This window comes from Stigmatopora nigra, chromosome 1 (assembly GCF_051989575.1).
Source record: "Stigmatopora nigra isolate UIUO_SnigA chromosome 1, RoL_Snig_1.1, whole genome shotgun sequence".
Lineage (NCBI taxonomy): Eukaryota > Metazoa > Chordata > Actinopteri > Syngnathiformes > Syngnathidae > Stigmatopora > Stigmatopora nigra.
The window spans coordinates 9,029,921-9,053,296 of NC_135508.1; the positions used below are offsets into that span (position 1 = coordinate 9,029,921).

At 40.2% G+C, this 23,376-nt stretch overlaps 2 protein-coding genes across 3 annotated transcripts in view; one reads left to right on the plus strand and one right to left on the minus strand.

The window, feature by feature from the left end:
- LOC144196375 (gamma-glutamylaminecyclotransferase-like) lies at positions 1 to 1,947 on the plus strand. Its single transcript, XM_077716534.1, has 2 exons — positions 1 to 171; positions 824 to 1,947. The coding sequence occupies exon 2, from the start codon at positions 829 to 831 to the stop codon at positions 1,294 to 1,296; it is 468 nt and encodes a 155-aa protein (XP_077572660.1). The 5' UTR covers positions 1 to 171; positions 824 to 828; the 3' UTR covers positions 1,297 to 1,947.
- Positions 1,686 to 23,376, minus strand: part of LOC144196123 (FERM, ARHGEF and pleckstrin domain-containing protein 1-like) — a 26,684-nt gene continuing 4,993 nt past the window's right edge. The window contains exons 3-28 of one of the 2 annotated variants that reach the window (XM_077716184.1): positions 16,854 to 16,958; positions 16,723 to 16,765; positions 16,381 to 16,459; positions 15,776 to 15,873; positions 14,976 to 15,090; positions 13,698 to 13,845; positions 13,254 to 13,349; positions 12,994 to 13,160; positions 12,769 to 12,837; positions 12,461 to 12,530; positions 12,193 to 12,385; positions 7,239 to 7,429; positions 7,048 to 7,137; positions 6,636 to 6,772; positions 6,000 to 6,081; positions 5,860 to 5,921; positions 5,173 to 5,348; positions 4,698 to 4,828; positions 4,551 to 4,619; positions 4,312 to 4,401; positions 4,155 to 4,237; positions 3,861 to 3,955; positions 3,488 to 3,648; positions 2,813 to 2,920; positions 2,515 to 2,666; positions 1,686 to 2,342 (exon numbers count right to left, since the gene is read on the minus strand). In XM_077716184.1, coding sequence (XP_077572310.1) covers positions 2,267 to 2,342; positions 2,515 to 2,666; positions 2,813 to 2,920; positions 3,488 to 3,648; positions 3,861 to 3,955; positions 4,155 to 4,237; positions 4,312 to 4,401; positions 4,551 to 4,619; positions 4,698 to 4,828; positions 5,173 to 5,348; positions 5,860 to 5,921; positions 6,000 to 6,081; positions 6,636 to 6,772; positions 7,048 to 7,137; positions 7,239 to 7,429; positions 12,193 to 12,385; positions 12,461 to 12,530; positions 12,769 to 12,837; positions 12,994 to 13,160; positions 13,254 to 13,349; positions 13,698 to 13,845; positions 14,976 to 15,090; positions 15,776 to 15,873; positions 16,381 to 16,459; positions 16,723 to 16,765; positions 16,854 to 16,958 — 2,886 coding nt within the window. In that variant the 3' untranslated portion in view covers positions 1,686 to 2,266. Of the gene's footprint in view, positions 2,343 to 2,514; positions 2,667 to 2,812; positions 2,921 to 3,487; positions 3,649 to 3,842; positions 3,956 to 4,154; positions 4,238 to 4,311; positions 4,402 to 4,550; positions 4,620 to 4,697; positions 4,829 to 5,172; positions 5,349 to 5,859; positions 5,922 to 5,999; positions 6,082 to 6,635; positions 6,773 to 7,047; positions 7,138 to 7,238; positions 7,430 to 12,192; positions 12,386 to 12,460; positions 12,531 to 12,768; positions 12,838 to 12,993; positions 13,161 to 13,253; positions 13,350 to 13,697; positions 13,846 to 14,975; positions 15,091 to 15,775; positions 15,874 to 16,380; positions 16,460 to 16,722; positions 16,766 to 16,853; positions 16,959 to 23,376 lie in introns of both variants that reach the window. The other variant, XM_077716138.1, reaches the window with a different exon arrangement.

The window sequence follows — 23,376 nt, forward strand, 5'->3', positions numbered from 1 at the left end:
GGCGAAGTTGACACACGATGATTGTAAATGGGCGGTTACTGTATATATTTCTATGGGCAGATCTCGCGTAAGAACACGCATCTTTGAGAAGGATATTTATCCCGAAGTGGGTCATGTTTCTCGGGTTTCGCTTCTCGATTTAACTGTTGTGGATATTCATCTGCATTTCAGGTAAAGTCTTTTTATACATCGCTACAGTGATAAAATCAACGTTTTGTGTACCTTGCAAGGGAAACGCTGTTATTGGTTACTAGAAATGACCATGTGAAAATATGCAGATTCAGGTACAAACTGTGTGAGGGTGTGATTCTCTACATTGAAAAATAAGAAATAAATTACAATGTGAAAAGAAAGATAATGAGATCTCAACCAATTAGTCTCAAAGGGGTTTTTTAACACTATTTTTCATCAAAAAGTAAATGCCCAATTTAGATGTGAAGTCATGTGAAATTACTTAATTTTGTTTTGTATTATGGCTTCAAGGCACAAAATTAAACAAATCACACTTTGATACTTAATAGGCCCACTTGCATTGCAGTCTAAATATTTAAAAAAGTCAAAATCTTTCTATATAGAGTTAAAAAAAAAATCATATTATAAATAGTGCCAAGTTATAGGATTGATATTACAAGAAAATCTGATACTGAAATGGTGTAATAAAGTAGCAGTCAATTCACTACGCCCTCAACCTTACTTAAACAAGCACGTAACAAATTGTTATATTTTTCCCACTTTTGTTGGGAATAAAGAGCAATATACAAAACATCATTAACATAGAATGAATGATTAACTTTGCTGCTTGTGTAATGTTTTGCCATTTCAGAAGTCATGGCCCGAATCTTCGTTTATGGGACTCTGAAGAGTGGGCAGCCCAATCACTTCCGCATGTTGAACAAGAGCATTGGACAGGCGCATTTGCTTGCCTCTGCCATCACAATGGAGAAATTCCCTCTAGTGATTGCTGGCGAGTACAACATTCCTTTTCTCCTTAACCTGCCAAGCCTGGGTCACAGGGTTCACGGTGAGCTCTACAGAGTGGATGAGCCAATGCTGAGTTTTCTGGATGACTTTGAAAATACGCCCACCATGTATCAGCGAACTCTGGTGACACTTGCGGTCGAAGAGTGGCTGGGGCAAGGCAAAGACGAGGAGATGTCTGCTGTAGGGGACGTCATCGAGGCTTTTGTGTACAGCACGACCACATACAAGCCGGAATGGGTCTCGCTGCCTCACTACAAGAGCTACGATTCCTGTGGTCCTCACGGCCTTGAATACGTGCGATACCGAGACACTTGACATGGATGCCGTCGTACAGTGTTGTTCTATTACAACAACTTTGACTCAAAGATTCATACTCGTCATTACATTTCTTTCAGCGCACCAACCTGCAAAAATGTAGCCAAAATGATCTGATCTCCATCTTCAATGTTTTTAAATCACTGCCTGGTTAATTTGTTTATACTAGCAAGTAGGCCTAAAACTAACAGTTATTAGACAAAGACGATTCATATGTAAGTTATGTGTGCAAATATCGATAGATAGTGAAGAAAATATATTTCTATACCTTTTATTCAAAAACTGAATATTTTAAGTTAATAGAGTAGATAATGTTCAAACATTACTTGATTCTAACTGAATTATTATTATTTTTAAACGTCTGAACAGTAAACACCCTTGATTCTAAATTCCAACAGATTGTCATCTTTATTTCGAATAGAAATTGTCAGAGCTGTAGAAGGGAAAATATTTAGTTGTTTGTTTTCTATGGATGATACACAAAACTGTCAAAAGTGAAATACGAAGGAAACACCCTGTTCCTCTCACATTGTATCAAAGTACTATACAAAAGGTCTCTGCAAAACTAGGGAAAATGACGTGTTCTGTTTGAAATTGGACACACTACAGTGTATGTAAATTTTCATTAAATAAACCAAATTTGTATCTAAACTGCTTAAGAAACACTTTGTACATTTTTATCTTGATTGTGCACAGACAAATGTGAAATGATTCAGATGGCTTTGTGTTGGGAATGGGAATGCGTGAGCAAGAGTTGCTAAGGTGACCAAGAAAAAAAGGCCAGGACGAATACAAAGAAGGCTGTGCATAAAGTGAAGAACCTCAGGTGTGTATGTATGTGCATATTTGGCATAAAGAGCCTATTTGCTGAAATTTGTGCAAAGAGGCATGATTTGGTGTGAATTCTTTGTGAAGTCTTTGTGGTTAAAATGCAACCGAGAGTCCAGAACTTCACCCTGTGTGGCTTTAATCAATATTGGTCTTTCCTGTTGTTTGACAGGGAGGGGTTTGCTGAGCAGGTGGCACTGCGGATGACCTCCATCCATCTGGGAAAATACAGTGAGATAAAATTAGACTATTGTCCCTGTGTATAGAGAGGATGAAGTTAAATAGACCAACAAAAAACATCATGCATTTGAAGTTAATCACAAATTCTTATCAGGAAACCCAAATAACCACATTGCTACAAATGTTGTATCTTAGTTTGAAACTATTCACCGTTCAAACGTGTACTCGCTCTCTGATCTGAAGTAGTAGACGTGAGACTTGAAATGAAGTTTGAAGACGTAGTCCTTGTGGATATTCTCAGACTCAGACGGGATGGTGACGGCATAGCCGAGCAAAGGAAGGCTGGCCAGGGGGTAGTCATCCTGTCGGGAGACCTCCATTACAACCAGTATTATTACATGCACAAAAGGGTTTAAGACTCTTCATCTTTGTTACCCACTATATTAGGGGGCTACATCACCCAGTAAAACAATAATACGTGTGTAAGCGCCCTTTTCATTTCTCAAACCTGGTGTGACTTGTAGAAAAAGAGGCTGAAGTTAGTGAAGACCACCCAGAGTTTCTGCCAACCGTTGCTGTTCTTGAACTTTCTTAGCAGGTTCCCCGAGAGCTGGTTCTGGAAAGAGAGGTGCACATGTGGATGAATGGGAAGATATAAACAAGGACCAGAAAGAATGGATTTTTTTTGCCTAAGGGGTGTGTTTGGACATTAAATAAAGTGGACAGATGGAGTCAGATTTGAAGCTTATACGGAAGTAAAGGAAATTGAAATTGTGGGTGGCAATATCTCACTATACGTGTACTAGAAAACATAGTTGTTAAAGTTGAAATACAAAAGGTACTGAATGAGAATTACTAGTGGATGAGTTTAAATTCTGCTGTGGATAGAAACATGAAAAAAGTTTAATATATATATGTGCCTTTATAGATAAAAAAAAAAAATGATATAAGATTTTGCTAATCAAAACGTGCTTCCAGAACCACTAATGGAAAGGCATCTAAATTGGAAATTTGGCACTTTTTTCGAAATGGTTGCTATTTAAAAAAAACAAAGACAATTAGGTGACAGTTTTTTGGGGAATTTCCAAAGTTTAAGGAGGTTGTCAGGAGTACCAGAGTTTGTTTTGCTTGCCCAAAGCAAACTCCTGAAATTCCGGAGAAGTCGGCAGCTCTGGCCATTTACCTCAACAGCAATACTGAAGTCCACCATGGACACGCTGGTGTTGCGATGCCAGCAGACGTGAACTGTGGTATTACCACGCTGAGCTTGTCGCTCCAGAGACGAGCGCGATCCACACAACTCCTCCTCGGACTCGTGATCGGCCCCGCCTTCCTCCAGCTGCTCTGGGGAACAACAGACAGTTCAAATATGACTTTTGTTTTCGAGACACGACTAGCTTTGCTTCAGTAAATATGTCATCTCATGTCATTTTCAGGACCGCTTTATCCTCATTAGGGTCGCGGGGGTTGCTGGAGCCTATCCCAATTGGGCCAGAGGCGGGGGAAGGCTTAAAAAGTGAATGACAAAGAGTACTAACTGCTATCAGAAGGGCTACCCGAGAGAAGATCCAAATGGGGGCCATTGCTCTGCTCAGCAAGGTCAATGGCCATCTTGATATCCTCCAACCACCTCTCCATCTCGGCTGCACAGCTGGTAACAAGGAGGGAGTTGTGAGAAAGCGACTGTGTCTTTTAAACACACGATATTATTAAACAATAGACTTGAAAGATGAGGAGTGTATTTAACAAGTCAAGTTCCTGTTGAGAAGTGAGCAAATATTTTCCAAAAAGAAAACTGGCAACACAAATCCTGAAAATAATCCATTGTACAAACATGTGTTGAAAAGTACCTGGCCGCCACCACCACTGACTGACGTTGTCCAAACAAGGTGAAAGAATGAGGGACGCCCCACTCCTCTTCGCTTTCTGTGATCTACATGTGAAAAGGACTAACTTTGTCAATAAAATGTCCTTCAGGTGAATATATTGCTTTAAGCAGTGAAATACCGTCATGCCAAATAGAGGTAACTGGCCGTGGACTTTGAATTGGTTCGATTGACTCATCCCCCGACTAGTGTACACCAAGGAATCGCTGAACTAGAGAATGTGGAAAAAAAAAGGAATGTCAATATTATATATGAAAATGAATGTGGGTCGGTCAAAATAATGGCTCATAACTAGGTTAGGGGCCAGAACAAAGGTGAATTTGTTGACACCCTTGCATTAAAGTATATTTGAGGTCCTACCAGGAAGAACATTCTCTGCTGTAGGCCCTTCCCCGAGAGTTTACTGAGGCATCCAAGTCGGATGAATTCCTGCGAGCCCAACATGGAAATGTGTTACGTATTTTATTATCAAGGATGTATACTTCTTATGAAATCAAGTGTCTTTACCCTGCCAGGGATGGCCAGATTGTCGATCCCAGTCAGATCTTTTTTGAGCTCGAGAAGCTTTTGGAAGTTCTCCATCTTCATCATGGTACCATGTAGCTGGAGTACCATCTCTGTGATGTCTGCCAGGGCGGCTGCAGGGTTGAAATGAAAAAAGTGAGCGTGAAATTTCATTTGAGAGCTGGAGAGCTAACTGTGAACTGAAAGGCTGAGAGCCAGTAAATGTAAGACATGACATTTCTATTATTTTAAATGTATTAAATGTCAGTTATGTCAAATTTCTCATTCCCTGAATGTTTTAATACTTATATTCAATGTTTCAGTGCATTTTGAAATGTAGAAAGAGAAGAGTGTCCAGAAAGAGGGGAAATATTTTTTTCCCCACAAACAAATACTTTTTTTGTGTCTATTTATGTCTTGAGTATTGACACATATGCTATGTAGAGAGAGACAAGTATGTAGCAGCAGGATTGGGCACCTCTACAGTCCCTGAAGTCATCATGAGTGGGTGGATAGTGCTTGCAGAGCCTCTCCAGGATGAGTTTGTAGTGCAGCAGGCGGTGGAGAGGACGTAAGAGGAAGATGTTGAAGGGGAGGTAGCACACTTTTTGCTGCTCCAGTTCTCCACACAGAGCTTCTGCCTTTCGACTGGACCTGATAGTCAAATGGAGGAAGAGGGCTTTAACTTTAAATAGTATTCATTAGCTATTAACACATGGTAGGTTTAGGTCAATCTATTTTTTTCTTGCTTTGAAATGTGTTTAGATTGGACCTTATCAGTTAAAATGGAAAAATATGAGTGGCTTGTTTGCATGTGATGTGGAAAGTGGTGTGAAAGTGGCGGCCCGCGGGCCAAATCTGGCCTGCCACATCATTTTGTGCGGCCCGAGAAAGTAAATCATAAGTGCCGACTTTCTGTTTTAGGATCAAATTCAATGAAGATTATACATGGAAACTTTGTAAAATAGCTCTCATGTTTGATGCGCATTCACCTATAGAAAGTACCGAACAAATTCCATTCTGATCTGTGCGCAAATAACAGAATACTACATAAAAAAACATAATGTACACGCCACCAACAACAACATTGTTTGTGACTTGACAAGACTCCCACTTGTAATTAAAAAAATCTATTTCTGAGGAGCTGTAGTTACAATATACTTACCTACAAGCTCGTTCAAGCTCCACCAGGCACTCTGAATGTTTCTGTAAATGAGTTGTCAGCAGCTGTAGGTTTAAGAGTGGAGAATAAAAGTTTAAACTGGGGGGCTAGCTCCTCAATAGCTGTAAATATAGCTCAGTTACCCTCAGACTTTGAATGTTCCTTAAAAGAACATCGCCAATTCGTTGGTAGTCTCCCTTAATGTGTGCATTGGAACGACCCTCCCTGAAAATAGAGAAGGCAAAATGTTTCATTGACATAAATCACATGAATTAAGAGCGCCCGTCAATTCTTCTGGTTTGTATCACCTTTAATGCTGGCTGCCTCAAATGTCCCAATCACCCATTTTATCACCTAAGTTTTCAAGATCTGCTGATACCGAGGATGTTCCGGTATTTGAGTAATTTATTTAATAATTTCTTACTTTTGTTTTGTTGCTTATTACAACATCCATCAAGAAGATTTTTGTGGTCATGAAAATATGTTCCCATTAGATTTTGATCTTCTGAAAAGGTTGCATAGTTATTATTATTATCTTTTTTTTTTTGTTTGGCAGAGCGATCGAACAATCTTTGCTATCCCTCGCAATGGCAGCCAATGAGTTAATACTTAAAAATAAAAATACTCTAATACCCACACAATTAGTTTTATATTATTAGAATGTGGTTTACACAGGTGAAGTTATAAACCAAAGATAAGGGAAGACAAATGTCCAAACTGCCAAATAGATTGTGATATCCTGGACTTTCAACACCTCACACGGAGACACGGATACTGACCATTGTGCGAGTCTTTGCTCCACCTCGGTGAGGAACTCTTTGTGAAACTTGTGGATTGGATCATAGTTGGCTGATATTAGGTCGCTAACAGCAACAGGAAACGCTTCTTCATCTTTTTCTGCCATTTTCTTGAACGACTGGCATGAACACAAGCAAAAAAAAGGAAAAATAAGGGTGAGACAGTTTAATGAGTTGCAGTTTGAACACTAAGCAATGCCAGCCATAGCAAATAATGATATATATGTATATTTTTTTCATAAAGAATGCAATACACGCCTTTTTCTTCACATCAAAACAGCTGTGAGACAGCGGGAGACAACCTGAGTCATCATTTTGGAAGGGAATACCATTTTAAATGGCATTATCCTTTCCTGTATTATCATTTATTTCCTTAAGTCCTTATTAACCTCACCTGGGTAATGACCTGTAGTTCTTTGAGGTAGGTCCTCTCGGTAGTCAAAAGTTCCTTTGCGATGAAATAGGCCTTGTCTGTAGGAAACTTCTGGACACAATCAAAGATTCGGAATGGAGTCATCTGACAAACTTTCATGTCATATTTAAAACAATCGATTCCATTTTTATATCGTTGTTTCGCACACTCACCTTCCTCCTGGCCTCTTCTTCATCATCATTACGGACATATCCTGCATCCCCAAGCAGAGGGGTGGTGAGAGGTGACAACTGACTTGGGGGCAAAAAGCCAACACCTGCGGAAACCTCTCCATTCAGAATGCCATTGGCGTTGCCAACCTGGTGGTGATTTTTCAGTGGGAAGGCTTCAGAGGCAGGACTTCCTGGGGAGGGAAAAATAACGTTAAATGGAGAAACCGATGTGGATGTGCAGGTAAAGATAAAAGAAAGTAGATGGAGGACATACACATGGATTTTGACTAATTTGACTCCAGAACAAGCACGACTACTGTCTAAAAAACTCACTGCCAACTTGAATCCCAACATATTCCTCCACAAGGGCGCAAGTAGGCAATGAAATCTTTGCTAAGAAAGGATTTAGTAGATGCGTTAGTAATGAGAATCAATGTTAGTGGCAAGCCAGGCTACGAGAATAAAAGACATCAAGTGGTGCGGGAAGATTGCAGTCTGAACTACATACGTAGTATATGTCACTACACTATGTATACAACTACTAACTATGACATTGCGATGTAATACTTGCCCGGTTGTAAAGTTCCCAGAATCCACACGCCGGTGGCAAACCACTGAGTCTGTCACCACTTACCCCAGTGTGCCCAAAAACAAGTAAAACAGGGCAGGAGCCTATAAGCCAAGCACATGCATACAATGAACAACCATTAAAAAACAAAAATGTGCCAGGAAGGATGGTGGATGTCCTTTCAATGTGTAAGTCAAGTTGTGTAAGGAGACAGGCAGGGTCCGGAGACAGGAACAGATCATTCCCAACTCCTATGGTCCCGAAACATGCACGTTTTTTTTTTTTACATTAGATCTGTTTTTTTAATGAATGCTAGTGCAGAAAAATAGGTTACAGTGTTAAAGACAGAGATGAAGGGAGAGTATCCCTATCCAGCAGATTTGAATTTTGAGTTGGAAAAAATAAAAGATGACAGATGTGCAGAAAATAAAGTTACAAGACAGAAGAAAAGTGTCCTTAATTTGCATAATGCAAATGGTTAGGAATAGTATACATGTGTGTAGCAGTTCTATTTGGTGCAGCTTGACCTTCATACACCCAATGATTATTTCAAGTTCTAATTTTACAATGCAAGATAAAACAAATAAATATACAAAACATTCTACACCTTGTTATCCCACTAACAGCTGGTATACTGCAAAGGCAGCACGAAAAGAGAAACTAACACTTGCACGAGCAAATTTGGCTCTGATTATCTTGAAAAAGTACAAAATCACAATCTATAATGTTAACATATAGTTGATGTTGTTATGTACAGCATATTAAAATGTGCTTAATGCGAGGAAAAGACTAATTGACTCAACTCCAGGATGTACATGTCTGTGTGTCCTTACTTTATCAAGAAATAAACAACACTATCACCTTTAAAACGGTCTGTACTTTCAATTCTATGTCACTTCCAATGTGCATTAACTGTAACTTCACTTTAATCTATCTGTCACCATCCCAAATCTGGAGTTGAGGCAGTTTTCTATTGCCTCTGCATGTGCACAGTGAGGAAACGTAGGGCAAATGGTTCCAACGTATTTGCAAAGGAATTTGTGCTGGAGAAAAACATTTGACACATTATACATTGTGACACTGTATATCGACACTATTAACCTTCTCAAACATTTTGGAACCACCTGAAAGCCCTCAACAGTGAGTGACAAGGTGAGCAAAAACAGACCAGAATAACAGAAAAAAAAGGTGTCACTCTGGTTAACATGCATTGTAGGAGGGGAAAATAAAAAAAAAAACACCCTGAAAAACAGAAACCATGCTTGAAAAAGTGACATGAAGGAGCATGAAGTATTAACTTTCCGTCAGAACAAGCCAAGCTGAAAAAGTAATTCAGTGAAAGAAATTTAGCAAGCAATTTTCTAATGTACATTCTTCACATACGGCCTCATTTTGGAAGCATGGCAAAGAAATGTAAAAACAAACAGCAGGTTGATACAGAATTCGGTAATGTGGCAACATTACGAGAGAAATCAAAGCAGGGTAGGTAACCTGACACCAAGAAAAGTGTGCACAGATAGTCTTTGTGCATGTGTGTGTGTGTAGGGTTGCATGCCAGAAACCGAGCCAAGCAGACAGAATGAAGTGGATGGGTAAATGTTTGATTACTGTCAGTGGAAAGGTGTGACAGGGTAAAGACTAGAAAAGGCTCGCCATCCACCAATGTGTCCGAGCATATCAAAAATATGTATAGTAAATGATTATAAAGGATATTCTAACTGCCACTTGTCTATACAAATACATCAGTTAAGTGTCTCTAATTTGAAATACAAAATGGAATAAAAGTCCTTCCTACAAAAGTGGGAAAGTGCTCAAAAAGGTGGTGAACACTTCCACAGTGAGACCAATCCATTAACAAATGAGGATTATCCAAAATAATTGCTCTCAATACCATGATCAAAGGGAAGACTGTCATATACGAATACCCCAAAGTCAAATGTCCTCACGTTACTTCCGCTTTGACATAAAACTAAAACCTAAGATATTGCACAAGACGACAAATACAACATTAGAGTATAAACAAACAACCTCACCTCTATGCCTAAACATGCCAATAAGGTAACAAATAACAAAGCGACTATAAATGTGACAAATCTTTGAAGTTAGGTCAGCGACATCAGATATTTTGTAGAGCTCTGGCGTTTACCCGCAAAGCAAGAAAAGGGGTTATGGCACATTGTTCAACAACAACCTTCCACGCAGGATCAGCCTCAAGCAAGATGCCAGAAAATCTGTAATGTCATCTGACCTGCCAACAACAACAACAAATTAGCCCTTAAGTGTTCCTAAACCATAAATCACTATTCCAAACCAACATTTTCATTCCATAGTTCTGTTTTGTGGCTATATACGAGTTTTCAGCACCAATATATTGGGCCAACATTAATCGAGAATGACATATATGGACCGTACAAATCACTTATGTGCATCAACCACGCTTAACTTGTCTGGAATGTATAGATTCAAACAATTCAGACAGTACAGTGATAATAATAGATGGTGATAATCAACAGTATTTAATTTCCTGCCCATCTTATAGCTCTGTCCTCTAACAATAGTACGATGATTTAGCATCATAGGAAAGTTAAAACAAATTGAGTGAAACCATTATGTCATCCCCTATAAGACAGCCAGAATTGAACTACACTGTACCAGAAATAGTCCAACTTTCCTGACCTCAATTTGCACACATAAATCACATCTGTTCAAGCAATTCAGTTCTTATTTCACTCATTTCCATAGCACCATGGTCAAAACAATACTGGATGACGGACAAAATGACTACAAATTTGCATCAGTCTAAAGGGTGAAGGAACAGTCTCAAAATACATGGCAGGAAATTCATGTGAAGGCAACTGCGAGCTCCCTCAACAAGAAAACAGTTTCCATGCCACACTGTAAAAAGTTGAAATCTTGTAGTGCCTGCAAGCTAACCCTGCAGTCATGATTAAACAACAGTTTACTTTTGCCCAAATAACATTACAGGGAGAGGGCTTCATTAAGGCGCTTTCACCCCCCACCATTGCATCCATTAATCAAATATTTGATTTCCCCACTGTATTTTTAACCGCGCAATATATTAGAAACAAGCAAAAAGTTGTCAAACCCATGCCCAAGGGTGTTGACAGCCTTAACAGCTGAAAACACGGCCATCATTATTGAAATTATAGCAACCTGGCTCCCCCGCTCCGTCATTACCATCCTCCAGTTGGAGGGTCCCCAGGTTGAATTTGCAATGGGGAAGCGGAGAGGTGGTCAAGCCGTTGGAATTGACGGAATTCATGGAGCTGACAGCGGCAGGGTTACCGAACAAAAGAGGTTGCCCGTACGTGCTGCTACCAGTATCGGACTCTGTGTCGCTAGTGTCGCTGCCGCTGCTGGTAGAGCCGTCTATCATTTGAACCGGTTGGTTTAGATTGCTACGATTGTTTTGGGCTGAAGGCCTACCCTGACGGCCATACAGCCGCTGCACTGTATTGGAACGCGCCTGACCCGGGACTAGGAGGTTGCCGGTGTGATTGCCGTTAGTTAGGATCATTCTTCGTTCCAGAGGGGCCGAACATGGAGTCTGAGCATGCAGCCTGGTGTGATGTGGGTTGGTATGATAGATAGGTGTGGAAGTGAGTTGGCTGAGAATAAATGGATCTGTATCAGAGCGATTGCGCATGTTGTTGTTGCACTGTTTGGCCAAATGTGTTGGAGTGCGGTTGGAGATGATGTTGACGGGGGAGTAACTGCCATAGTGATTGGGTGGAGGGACAGTTGGGGCCTCGGCGGCGCCACCGGGACGCTTACTGAAAAAATGCCCGGCGTCATCCCATCGAGGGTGACCGTTCATCAACTCGGTGTGACCGAGCGAGTTTGTGCGTTGGTGGAAGCTGCTCATCACTGGGCTCGAGCATTGGCTCTGAGTGCCCATTCCAAATGGCCGCCCTAGTCGTGTTGCTCGTTTCTCACGACCCTGAAAGACCTCATCTAACAGCGTACTGTGGAGCGGCATACGGCCAAGATAAGAACCACTGTTATTATTTGACAAACTGTCATCATCGTTGATTTCGTGGCTACCATTCATTTTGCTGAACTGCGACTGGTCGCTGCCATTTCTGTTAGCCAGCAAACCTTGCTGATGTATCTTTATGTCCTGCTGTTGCCTAAAACCCGAATGATTAGTGTGGTAGAAGCCATTAACCAGCCTGAACAAACTACCGTTTGCCTCGCCATTGTGATCGTTACAATTTTTATGCTTATTAGCCTGCTGCTCATTCCTGCCATTTGCCTGGTGGCCCCCTACGTTGCTTTTTGTGACATCACATTCGCTGTCTATGTCACTGCAGTCTATGTAAGGGATGGAAGAACTGCTGCCCTTGTTTGCCCTGCAGGATGGACCTGGATTGAGGAGATGCTGATCTGCTGGGGAGACCATATCTTTGCGGTTCTGTCTGGCATCCGAGCCGGGAGCTGCAAGGATGTCATGCAAGCCATTGGTGGTACACGTCACCCCTGGCCGTTCCTGCGTACCAGTAGAGTCCACGTGTCCGGCTGAATTTCTTCGATCTCCTAACGGCACAGCAGTGTCACTCTGCATGACATTGGAACAGAAGCTTCGTTAATGGCCTCTGACATTTAACCATCTCCGGTAAAAAGAATTCCTTACCTCCTTTGGTGATCTGAGGGAAGAGGACCGATGTGGGATGCTGCTACTGGAGAGTATTTTACTGTGCTTCCTGATAGAATCCAAATCAAAAGGCTTTATTGTCATTATACACAGTTGCGTATAATGAAATTGGTGGTTATACTCCACAAAGTGCATTTTGCCAGTAAAAAACATAAATAAGTAAAATATAAAAATATAAAAAGTCATGTCCAGGTCAGGGTAAATTCTAAAATATTGCACATTGTTATATAAAAGTGTGGGAATGGGGTCAAGACTTGGCAAGATTCAAATGAGGAGAACAGTCTTACCTTTCAAATGGAACCTTTTTAAGCTCAGAATCCTTTACATAATCAATGATCTGCTTCTGGGTCCGACCACTACAGGGACACAAAAGGAGGTCATGGATAAGGAATTAAGGGAATATTTACATGACAATTATGAATGAAACCTTCCCGTAAAAATGAGAGAATTTTTGCATGCAGTGAACTGAGCCCTAATAGTGTGGTGAGATGTGGGTTTCCAAGGGTTGCTACCTGAAGCGGAATGAGGATCCTCGAGTAAAGAGGATGGGCTTGGGTTTGGCTTTGGGTTCCTCAAAGAGTCGGAAGAAGGCGTGGTACTCCACACAGATCTTCCAGAAGATCTTGCAGCAGTCCCTGCTAGCCATTGCAAACTCAAGGGTGTCGTGGTGACCACTTTGCTGGAAGATGGAGAAGAGTGTGTAAGGAGAGACAGCCAACAACAGCCCCACAATGCAAACCATTTTGAAGGAGGACACCAGGAGAAAACTTACGGCTGGGTCAGCTCTCAGCTTTATAAGAAACCGCTTGCGTTTGAAGCTGAGTTTGCGAACCTTGGACCAATTGAAGGCATTTATTTTTGTGTAACCCTGTAATCATATTTCCAGAAATAAGAAACATTCCATTACAGAGGACTATGTAACACTTCAAGTGTTAGCATGGTTTGGACATTTAAATTTGAGTTCATAAAAAGCCTGAAAGAACTCCACATTGGATTATGAAACACATAACAGCAACATTTTATAATGCTTTGTCACTGTTTCCATCTGTTTTAGACCCTCAAATAAATTCTTCAGCAGTTTCATCACTCACAATGGCATTTTTAATTCGATACATTAAGATTATATTCTGGGTTACAGCCCCAACCTTTTTATATCTGGAAAATGTTGCCATATTTTGTACTACAGAGTATTTTTCACATTCTGTGTGGATCATACCTGGAAAACTAGCACTCCAGTGTGGGCCACAGCCAAGCTGAGTTTAGTACCCTCGCGGTCCTTTGCCGGGTGCAGACGAATGCCGTACATTTCAAGTCGTCGGGCAATTTCCAGCAACTGGTAGTCTGACTCTGCTGGGGTATGACCACTGAAAGGAAGATGGCCACTACATCAGTCAATAAATAATCCCATCCTTATCTTAATGTAAGATATGTTTCCATTGACACACCCGGATGGGAAAATATGTGTCAACATTTAGAAAGGGCGGTCAATATGAATATTACCCTTTTTTTTAGATTAAAGTGGTTATGGGTGATTTAAAAAAAACTGCTCATTAGAAATACAGGGTTAGATCACGTGGCTATGACAAGTTTTGTTTTCCTGCAAATCAAAAGATATCTTCTCATTTCCTGTATACGCTGCTGGATTAGCTATTTCCTTCCTGCAATGGTTGAGGGTTGGGGGAAGGGAAATGGGTAAGGAAGAGGCTCTTTTGGATTTCTTTGTTTTTTTGCAGTCCTTTTTAACTTGGAAATGACGTGTACATCCAAACATTGGAAAAATGCTCATTTATGTTTACGCAGGTGCATACTAAGAAAACAAAATGACCCGAGTTTGTGGATCATGATCTTCTCTGAAGTAGTAGGAATAAATCAATGTGTGTAGAGGCAAAGTAAACTGTTTGGGGGAGTGAGGAGGATATTTGAGTGGCCAACTGCTTGAAAGAAGTCTTGGGTGGAAGACATTCATATTGTTCATGTAAATGGAACAATAAACTATGGGCAGGAAGAGCTTCTGTAGCGGATGGAGGGGTAGAGTGAATAATTGTTCCATTTTTTTTATGTAACTAATACAGTAATCACAATATAATATATCAATATATTGGCATAGAGAGGAATTTTTTTTTTGGGTGGGGGGAAGTTAGAAAGTTCCAACACTCAAATTCTTGTGTGCAAAAGCCCTGAAGTTGTGTGGTTGTAATTACTATATATAAATAGACGGGTGTGATTGCAAGAGGGGTGTAGTGTGTGCGATAAAATTCTCGTGTGAGGCTTACTGTGGAAGTCTGTGTTTATGATCCTTGACACCCTTCTGGAACTCATTTCTACTCAGATAAGAACTGTTCCCTGTTGTTTACGTTTAACACGCACTCCTGACCTAAACCAGCTCTTCAACTCAAAATTTCTCTTTCTATGCATTTTACACACCCCCTCCCGAGGACTAACATCTGGGGACGAACCTATACATAAATTAGGGTACTCTAGTATTGCAACTTACACGTGCTTTCGATGGCAGTCAGTGATCTTGTCCCGGATGGCGTCTTGATCTGGCAGGTACTTATTGTGCAGGAGATGCTGCCAGCTTTGGGTTTCATCAAAGTCTCCTATCTCCGCTAAATTTGGGGCAAAACACAGAAAATGTTTAGAAATTTTTTGATGATACCATTTCTGTGAAGGAAGATCAACCCCCTCCCAACACTACCAACCAGCAGGCATATCGGATTATGCAAAAACAAGTGTTAGAATCCCATTTCTGCACAGAGTGGAGATAAGAAACCATTAAGTTTTCTTGACCATCTCAACACAATCATTTATTTTGTGACTTGGCTTTGAAAGTTATACTACTTAATCCACTTTGCTAAGTGAAACAGTGATCCAGCTGTTCCACCAGATGGAGCTGCCTCAACAATACGTATAAGTGAAACAGGACTACGGATTTCCCCCCCCAATGATTGAAGAGAGAGACATACACTTATGATCGTTCTGCCCTGGCAGAGGTCTGCACTCAGCTGGTTTCTATTCAAGTTCTACTTTTATCCATCTCTCCATGAGGAAACTGCTGCAAAGACACAGCACTGTTGGTTACCCTGGTTACCCTGGAAACCAGTACACATTCATCAGCCTTCTGCTTTGCATTCTGTTGCGGAGAACATGAATATAAATTTGCTCTTGTGGTTTTCGTTCTGCATTTTTAGCCTTTTCTCCAGGCTTGGTAGGAGTTGGTTTTTGGTATTGTTTTCATCACTTCCACCACCAACCACTACATCATTTACTGGGAGTGATACTTTTTCCACTTACACTGGATGATGTGGGAGACCATCAGGGCGGCGCTCGAGTCGTTACAGATGAGATGACCGCAGGCTAGGTCGCGCTTGATTTGGAGGGCAAACAAATACCTGTAAGACCGGCATATCATCAGGATGAGAAATGGCAAATAGTCAAGAGTCAAAAAAAGAGGAATTTCAGAATGAATACTCTGCTTTATGTGGAAATTGACAGATCCAGATTTCAAACATATAAATTAAATGAGAGTATGTATACATCATTTTTATGATTGGTGTTAAGAGGACAATAGTGTAAAAAAATATCAATCTTAGTAGCGGTTGGGAAACATTGACATAACTAAAGCAAATGCGTACAATTGTGAGAGAGACAAAGTGGGAAAATGATGGTGAGAACACTTCCTGTCTGCCGGTGGAGTCTGTGCTCCACGGCGCAATAACCGTTAGAAAATGCTCACAGTTTGAAAGTGGAAAGGCTTTGTGTGCAATCAAAAAATTTGGTTGTCCTTTAACTTGAAATGAGGAGCAGACATCATACAGAAATTACACCAAAAGATAAGTGGAGGAGACGCTGACGTGTGTGTATGTGGGTGTGGGTGTGTGTGAGTGTATAGAACCTACTGAGTCAGCTCCTCCATGATCTGTGTGTGGTCAGGAGGGAAGAACTTGACTACGAAGCGAAGAATGGTGTTCTTTGGCCCTAGAACAACAAAAGTATTGTACAAAAAGTAAAGCTGAGATAACTCTGAATTAATCAATTTCTATCATTTTGACATTTATAGAAGTGTATGATGGTTTGATTGAAAAAAAAACATAAAATAGAATGTATTCTACCACAAGGAGCCAAGTATTAAATGAAGATGGATGAATAAGCCCAAGAATACTTTTAGCAATTTTATAGAGATTTCGTAAGGGGCTTTACACAAACATTACAGCACTTATAAAACAACAAAGCATACATACGTCGGATCTGCTTCAGAGTTGGCTTCAGCAGGTCCAGCCATACCTGTGTGAAGGTCATAGAGATTAAATGAAGTCATGGTTGTTACAAAGCCACGGTTTAAAAATGGTTTCAAATATCATGGACGTCTTACAGTCATCTTCCGGTGGTCCTGGTACTCCAGCCCAAAGTAATCTCCCTCCACCAGGTTGAGATGGACACAAATAAGGTCAAATAACACTTTGCCTGGGGAGCGTTGCTAGAAGAGAGATAAAATGAAGGAATTCAAATTATAATGAATGTGTGTCTTAAAGGCACGTGTCGAAAGTGCCAATTTTGCAAGAGGTTTCATCTTTTTGAGGGTTTAATTATATGGTAGATAGCCAGATTATGCCACAGATGTAGATGCTCGCCTGGCCCCCCAACAACTTTCCCCCTGAACACAAGCTGATGATCTTTGACCTGAATGACAAGTGTAAACTTTAAGTCTGGCTTTAATGAATAGCTAAAAGGGTGCATAACTCCCAAAAAAATAAACCACAGGAAAAAGCTGCAAATTGCTCACACAGTGGTCTCAGCTGTGCTCTGAAAATGAGGAGGCCAAAACATACAAAGCTGTGGAAGCAACCCCCAAATTACCCAGGATATTTTTTTCCTGTTATAATGTAGAGCAGCAATTTTCATCCACCAGTACACACACCAGTACTGTTTCATGGAACTGCACTGCATTCAAAATTGTTTCGGGACATGTAGTTATTTTCTGGATTGTCAAAAATGACAAAATTCCAAGCATTTGTTTCGAGCAGACTATCTTTATATAAGGGGAAATTTTATACAAATTACAGAGTGTGCAAGTGGTTTCACAACTGTAATGTAAGTATAAGATAACAGCAAATAATGGGTGTCTATTTTTTGGCTTGACGTCACAACATACGGGAAAGAAAAATGATTAAGAATACCAAAAAAACATACCTACAACTCCTTGACCTGTGGGAATGTTGTATTTCTATTTTTCTGCACTTACTGCTCACCATTTAAAAGATAATTTTAAGATTGCAACCCCTCTCCCTCTGTATGATTAAAAATATAAATTATATAAATATAAAGTAAAAAATAAACTGAAGAATATAGTACTGCTGATGGTCGGCCCGGTGGTACACCGGCCTCACAGCTCTGAGGTCCTGGGTTCAAATCCAGGTCACATCCACCTGTATGGAGTTTTCATGTTCTCCCCGGGCCTGCGTGGGTTTTCTCCGGGTACTCCAGTTTCCTCCCACATTCCAAAAACATGCATGGTAGGCTGATTGGACGCTCTAATTTTCCCTTAGGTATGGGTGTAAGTGTGCATGGTTGTCCTTTGTCTCCTTGAGACAGCTGGGATTGGCTCCAGCACCCCCCAGGACCCTAGTGAGGATAAAGCGGTTCTAAAAATGAGAATGAGTACTGCTTGTAGTTAAATGAAAAACATTTTGTGCAGTCTGTGCAACGGAGTTATTTCAAGGACTTTAGTTAGGCATGCTTCACAGAGCTTATGTGTCACATTAGAGTGTGGAAGTCAATAAACTTGGGGAATGAGGGGATTAAATATCAATAAAACGGGCTTTATAAACACCTAACCCATATCATGTCACCATAAACATTTGGACAAGCTAAAGACCTTAATTTTGTGAAAATTGATAAGAGTCAAACTAAGAATAACAAGGATGTCTCCAACCTTAATGTTACCACATAACAACAACACTTAAAAACATGTTTAAATAAAATATGTATCTGTCTTGGTACCATTCATACCTATATAATGTGCAATAAAGTGAATTTGATTTTTTTTAAAGAAATATACCAAACATGCACATACCCATATGCACATAATAAAAAATATAACATTTAACTGTAAAAAATTGTGCAAACTCCCTCTTTTTCACGTGTCTAATGTGCGAGCCCAATCCTTTTTTTGTAATAATTTTAAGCACGAATGCACACTTGTATTGAGCATTAGGCAGATTAACCAGGATTACCCAACGATTAGCCAACCATTGGAAGACGGATTTCCCCCATTCTGATGTCGGACCTGCCAATCTTTGATTAAGGCAGGGGGTCAGGTTTCATGCAGGCCTTGCGTTTAATTTGGGGACTCGTACCAGTACAGCTTGTCACATCTAGAATAAGTAGGGTACTGAAATAGTGGGGAAAGGCCTCAGTAGTTAGCTGCCTTTCCATCAGCATACAGCAATGGAATCTGCCAGCATGCCTGGAGTGGAAATAGTCGTACAAATGTCTGGGACTAAAATATCCAGATTCAGCAGTCAAAATTCCTTGCAGACTAATAAAATATCTATTTCAACTTTATTTCTGACCTAATTTGCTCTGTTGTACAATAAATAACGCACAAAGTGGAAAGAGAACTCAAAGTTTGACTTCTTATTACTCCAAGTGACCCTTTTCCGGCTTGGCATTTCTGTGCAGTTTTCATTAAGATACTCATGGGGGTCTTTCAGCAGGCAAATTACTGTCAAATGGGAAAACTTGTTTATTTACACTTGAAATGTGTTTTTCCGACACATACCTTGGATGTTTTCTGACAAATATCTAACTCAAATGTAATAATAAACCCCATCCCTACAAAGGACATACGTGTAAAAAAAAAAGCTGTTCAATGTGTTCAAATTATTTTTTGGTAAAATCTGTGTTCAACCCATTGAATTCAGTGACACTTGTAAAATCTATCAAAATCATCACAGTTAGGTCATGTGGAAATTGCTTAACTTGGATGTGTTTTGTTTTTACGTTTTTTTATTACTTTTACACTTAAAATACTAAAGTATTCAGAATAGAACAAAAATGTTTGCATAGCCGAAGGCTTAAAGTATTCAACTGTCCTAAAGAGCCCCAGGACACACCTGCCCTGTGTCATATAAAACTATATTTCTAATGATGAATTTTTTTTTTTTTTTTACTCCCTAGTATTTCATGTCACTCTTCACCTCAGGGCCAAGTAAAACATTCTCAACATCTGGGCTTGGTACCTCAGTTTAAAAAATGATGCCAACCTGGAATATGTCCACTTGGACTATTGAAAAGACATGAAGGGAAATGTTTTGAATATAATCGTGAAACGTTCCAGCAGCCATCATCTGGATTTGTTGCTTGTCAGTTAGCATTTTGCCTTTCAAAATCTAGTGAAAAGAGACAGTGAAGCACGCAGTAACCGACAAGTTGTAGAAATCCTACGCACAGATGGAAACCAGATGGGTGAGAATGATGATAAGAACTATTTGAGAAAGACGGGGGAAAAAAAGAAAAAAATCATCAAAACAACCAGCCAAAATTACTCTCTTTTGCACCCCTGCTGGAAATTCTAAAAAGAAATATTTCACTGGAGCCCTTTGTCATACACATGGCACAAGAAGGGGCGTTTTTTCTTTAATTCAACACTAGTTATTTAGCTAGCCCAGATGGGAAAATCCTGGAAATGACAGGGCAAAACTCCAGTCTGGCTACATCTGTAACAGTCAAAAATGTTAACACACTTTGTCGTGCAATTACTTCATTGACACGGGTTATGCCAATATTTCAATGGTGTTAAAAATGTTCCAAAAATGTTTAGTCTGTTGTGTATAAAGAAAAAAAAATGCCATAGAACTGAGAGAGACGCCTACTTTGAATATCCACCAATCAAAGTCTTTCAAACAGATTATAGGTTAAAAAGCTTAAGTGTACTCGTAAGACGCCAAAGTCACTTCCTGTACACGACTAGATGGGGAAAATCGAACAGCAATCTCGGGATGTACCTCCTCATACACATAGCAAGGCATCATGGGCAATTAAACTGGAAACAATGTCGATGTTATCAAGTGACTGACAGCAGCATGTTGGTGTGCAGCTGGTGAATGTATGCTCATTCTGTCTCTCAACACAATTGAAGCAAACAAATTAAGTACATCCACAGCCTTGCCCCATTCAAAAAAGCAATTAGCTTCCTGCACAGAATGATAGCTGATATGTTTGTCTGCCTCTCACAATAATGGGGCTCATAAATTTTATGACTCTCATTGAAACACATAGACATTATGTGGCACGAAGACCAGTGGGTGGTTCTGGAAATACAAAGTGTTGAGGAGATTTCAAAATGCAATGCATGTTCAATTCATTAATGGAATTTAAGAAAAATACAACTGACATATTTAACTTCATGCCAGCTATGTCCCAAACACCCGTTCGTACTCGCAGTCACACCCACGGAAACTTTATAGTGTTTCACTAATCTACAATTCATGTTTTGGAACGGGGAAGGAAATTGGAATAGCCCAAAAGAAAATAAAAAAATTACACAGGCGCAGGGAAATTTTTGCAAATTCCATCAAGCAAGTCCATAACCTGGGTTTGAACCCTTGCACTCAGAGCTATGATGCGAATGTGTAGCCCCAGGACACACATTACCAACTAAACTACAAATAGCTGTAAAGAATATTATTTTTTAAATATTTCTTTATATATCAACAATTTCCCTTTTTCTTGTTTTGCCTACAAAACGTTATTCTGCTAGATGTTTGTGCATCCGTTTACAATCTTCCATTAGGCGTAAAGTAAACTTCCTCCTTCATTGTGGATATAATTCACAGCATTTGTAAAGACAACAATTTATGCAGTCCTTGCAGAGTGGACAGAGTGCAATGGCCACATGATGAGACACAACCATGGGGGGACAGATGAATGTGTGTCAATAGCCTTGCGCTTTGGGTGAATTCACTCGGTTCTTCCACGACAGCAAGCAGAACAACACAAGATCCTGCTGCTGGGCCCCTTAGTCGGAATCTTTTTATTCTATGTTCTTGCAATGTCCGGCCTTTTAAAATGGAGACAGCTCACTCTGTGGCCCTGTTTTTAAACTTAGCTTCTAAATGGCTCTAAATGCAAAAAGCACTGGATAAATGGAAGCTGTCATAAGTAGGATTGCTATTCCGTGCACCACCAAAGGAAGTCTATGACCACAGGAATGAGGCAGGCAATGCCGACTGTTGCATAACATAGAAAGAAGCCTTTGTGTGTGATGTGCTGAATGCTGCTTCCATGTGATCAATTTTATCGGAAAAGACAGCTATAGGCGATAACGGTAATGCTATGTGCTCCATTTGCTCGATTGATTTACTGTGTGTTTCAACACAACCTGCAGTACTCAAAAGGAGTCCCTAGATCCCTGAGGGTCTACAAGCTGAGCTTGGAGGGGGCAACAACAACAAAAATCCCAATAAATTATGTTGTTTCATAAAGAAGAACATACCCATATGCACGGACCAGCTTGCCAATAAACCAAACAAGATGGGGTAATCAAAGGTCATATTCTGTATGAATAGCATTCATTAATTCATTTTCCATTCTGCTTATTCTCACAAGGCTCGTGGGGGTGCTGGAGGCTATCCCAGCCAACTTTGAGCAGTTTTTGGGGGACACCCTGAATTGGTTGCCAGATAATTGCAGGGCACAAGCAGACCAACAACCATTCACGCTCACACTCATACTTGACAAAAATGTAGTGTTCAACCAGACTACCATTCATGTTTTGGGGGTGTGGGAGAAAGCTGGAATACACCCTGTGAAAACCCATGCAGGCACAGGGTTAACATCTTCAATCCAGAGAGAGGTGAAGTGATGATGTGTATGATATACACCCTGCCTTAATCTGCCCCCCATAGACTATCATGGTTTGATCTCTCTCGCAAATGCCCAAGTACGCTTGTACACACACAGATCAAAAAGTCACAATCCAATCATGCAACAAAAACCCCACACAGTAATCTCGTTTCGCCACAACACGCACACCGTTTAGGTCTTTAAAGCCGCTGGTGTCCAAGAATGAAGTCAGTCATGAAGAGGATATAATGGACAGTCTTATGTGGATTAAGGTCAAGTAAGATTGCTGGATGGATGAGATGAAATTATTCACCAATTAGAGACATGGGTGAGCAAAGGGATACTGTTCCATCAAAGATCAGGAATACTGGTTTTGTGTGCAGTTTTACGACATATCATCTGATCCATTTTGAATTGGGGGAAGGGTGTTTTACAAAGAAAAAGACTTCATTGCCCCCCGGGGAATATGAAGACTTTGCAGATGTCTGCAAGGCTGTGTGTGGGTACAAATTAGCAAATGGGAATGAATGTGTGTTCAATATAACTAATTATATGGAATGTCTTGCCATTGCAAAATCACTAAATAGGATTTCAAATCATGTTGCTTCCATAATGAATGCTCCATTCCCTCAGGAGAGGGACCAAGTGCAATTTACCCAATGGTTTAATCAAAAGCAGAAGCAAGCTGTATTTCACGGTTGGATGTCTGCATTTCCAAAAGCTAGACTTTCCGGAATGGAAAACATACAATTGTTCAAATCAGGGACAGCCTCATCAATATGAGCTGCTTATCTGTGCATTCACAGGTTTTGGGGGAGCACTGCACAAACATGGCAGAGAACATGATTAGGTAAGACAATGCCTCCTTTGTTTTCACAGAATCACTGATAAGAGGTGAAAGTTTCATTTGCTTCCTGTTGTTGAGAAATACTCTTTTTTTACTACCTGCTTTAATTGTACATATTCTTATATTAGTGGTATTTCATACATCAGTTCAACTTTTCAATTCGTTGTATAGTTATACAATTTCATGACTCAGTGTCAACATA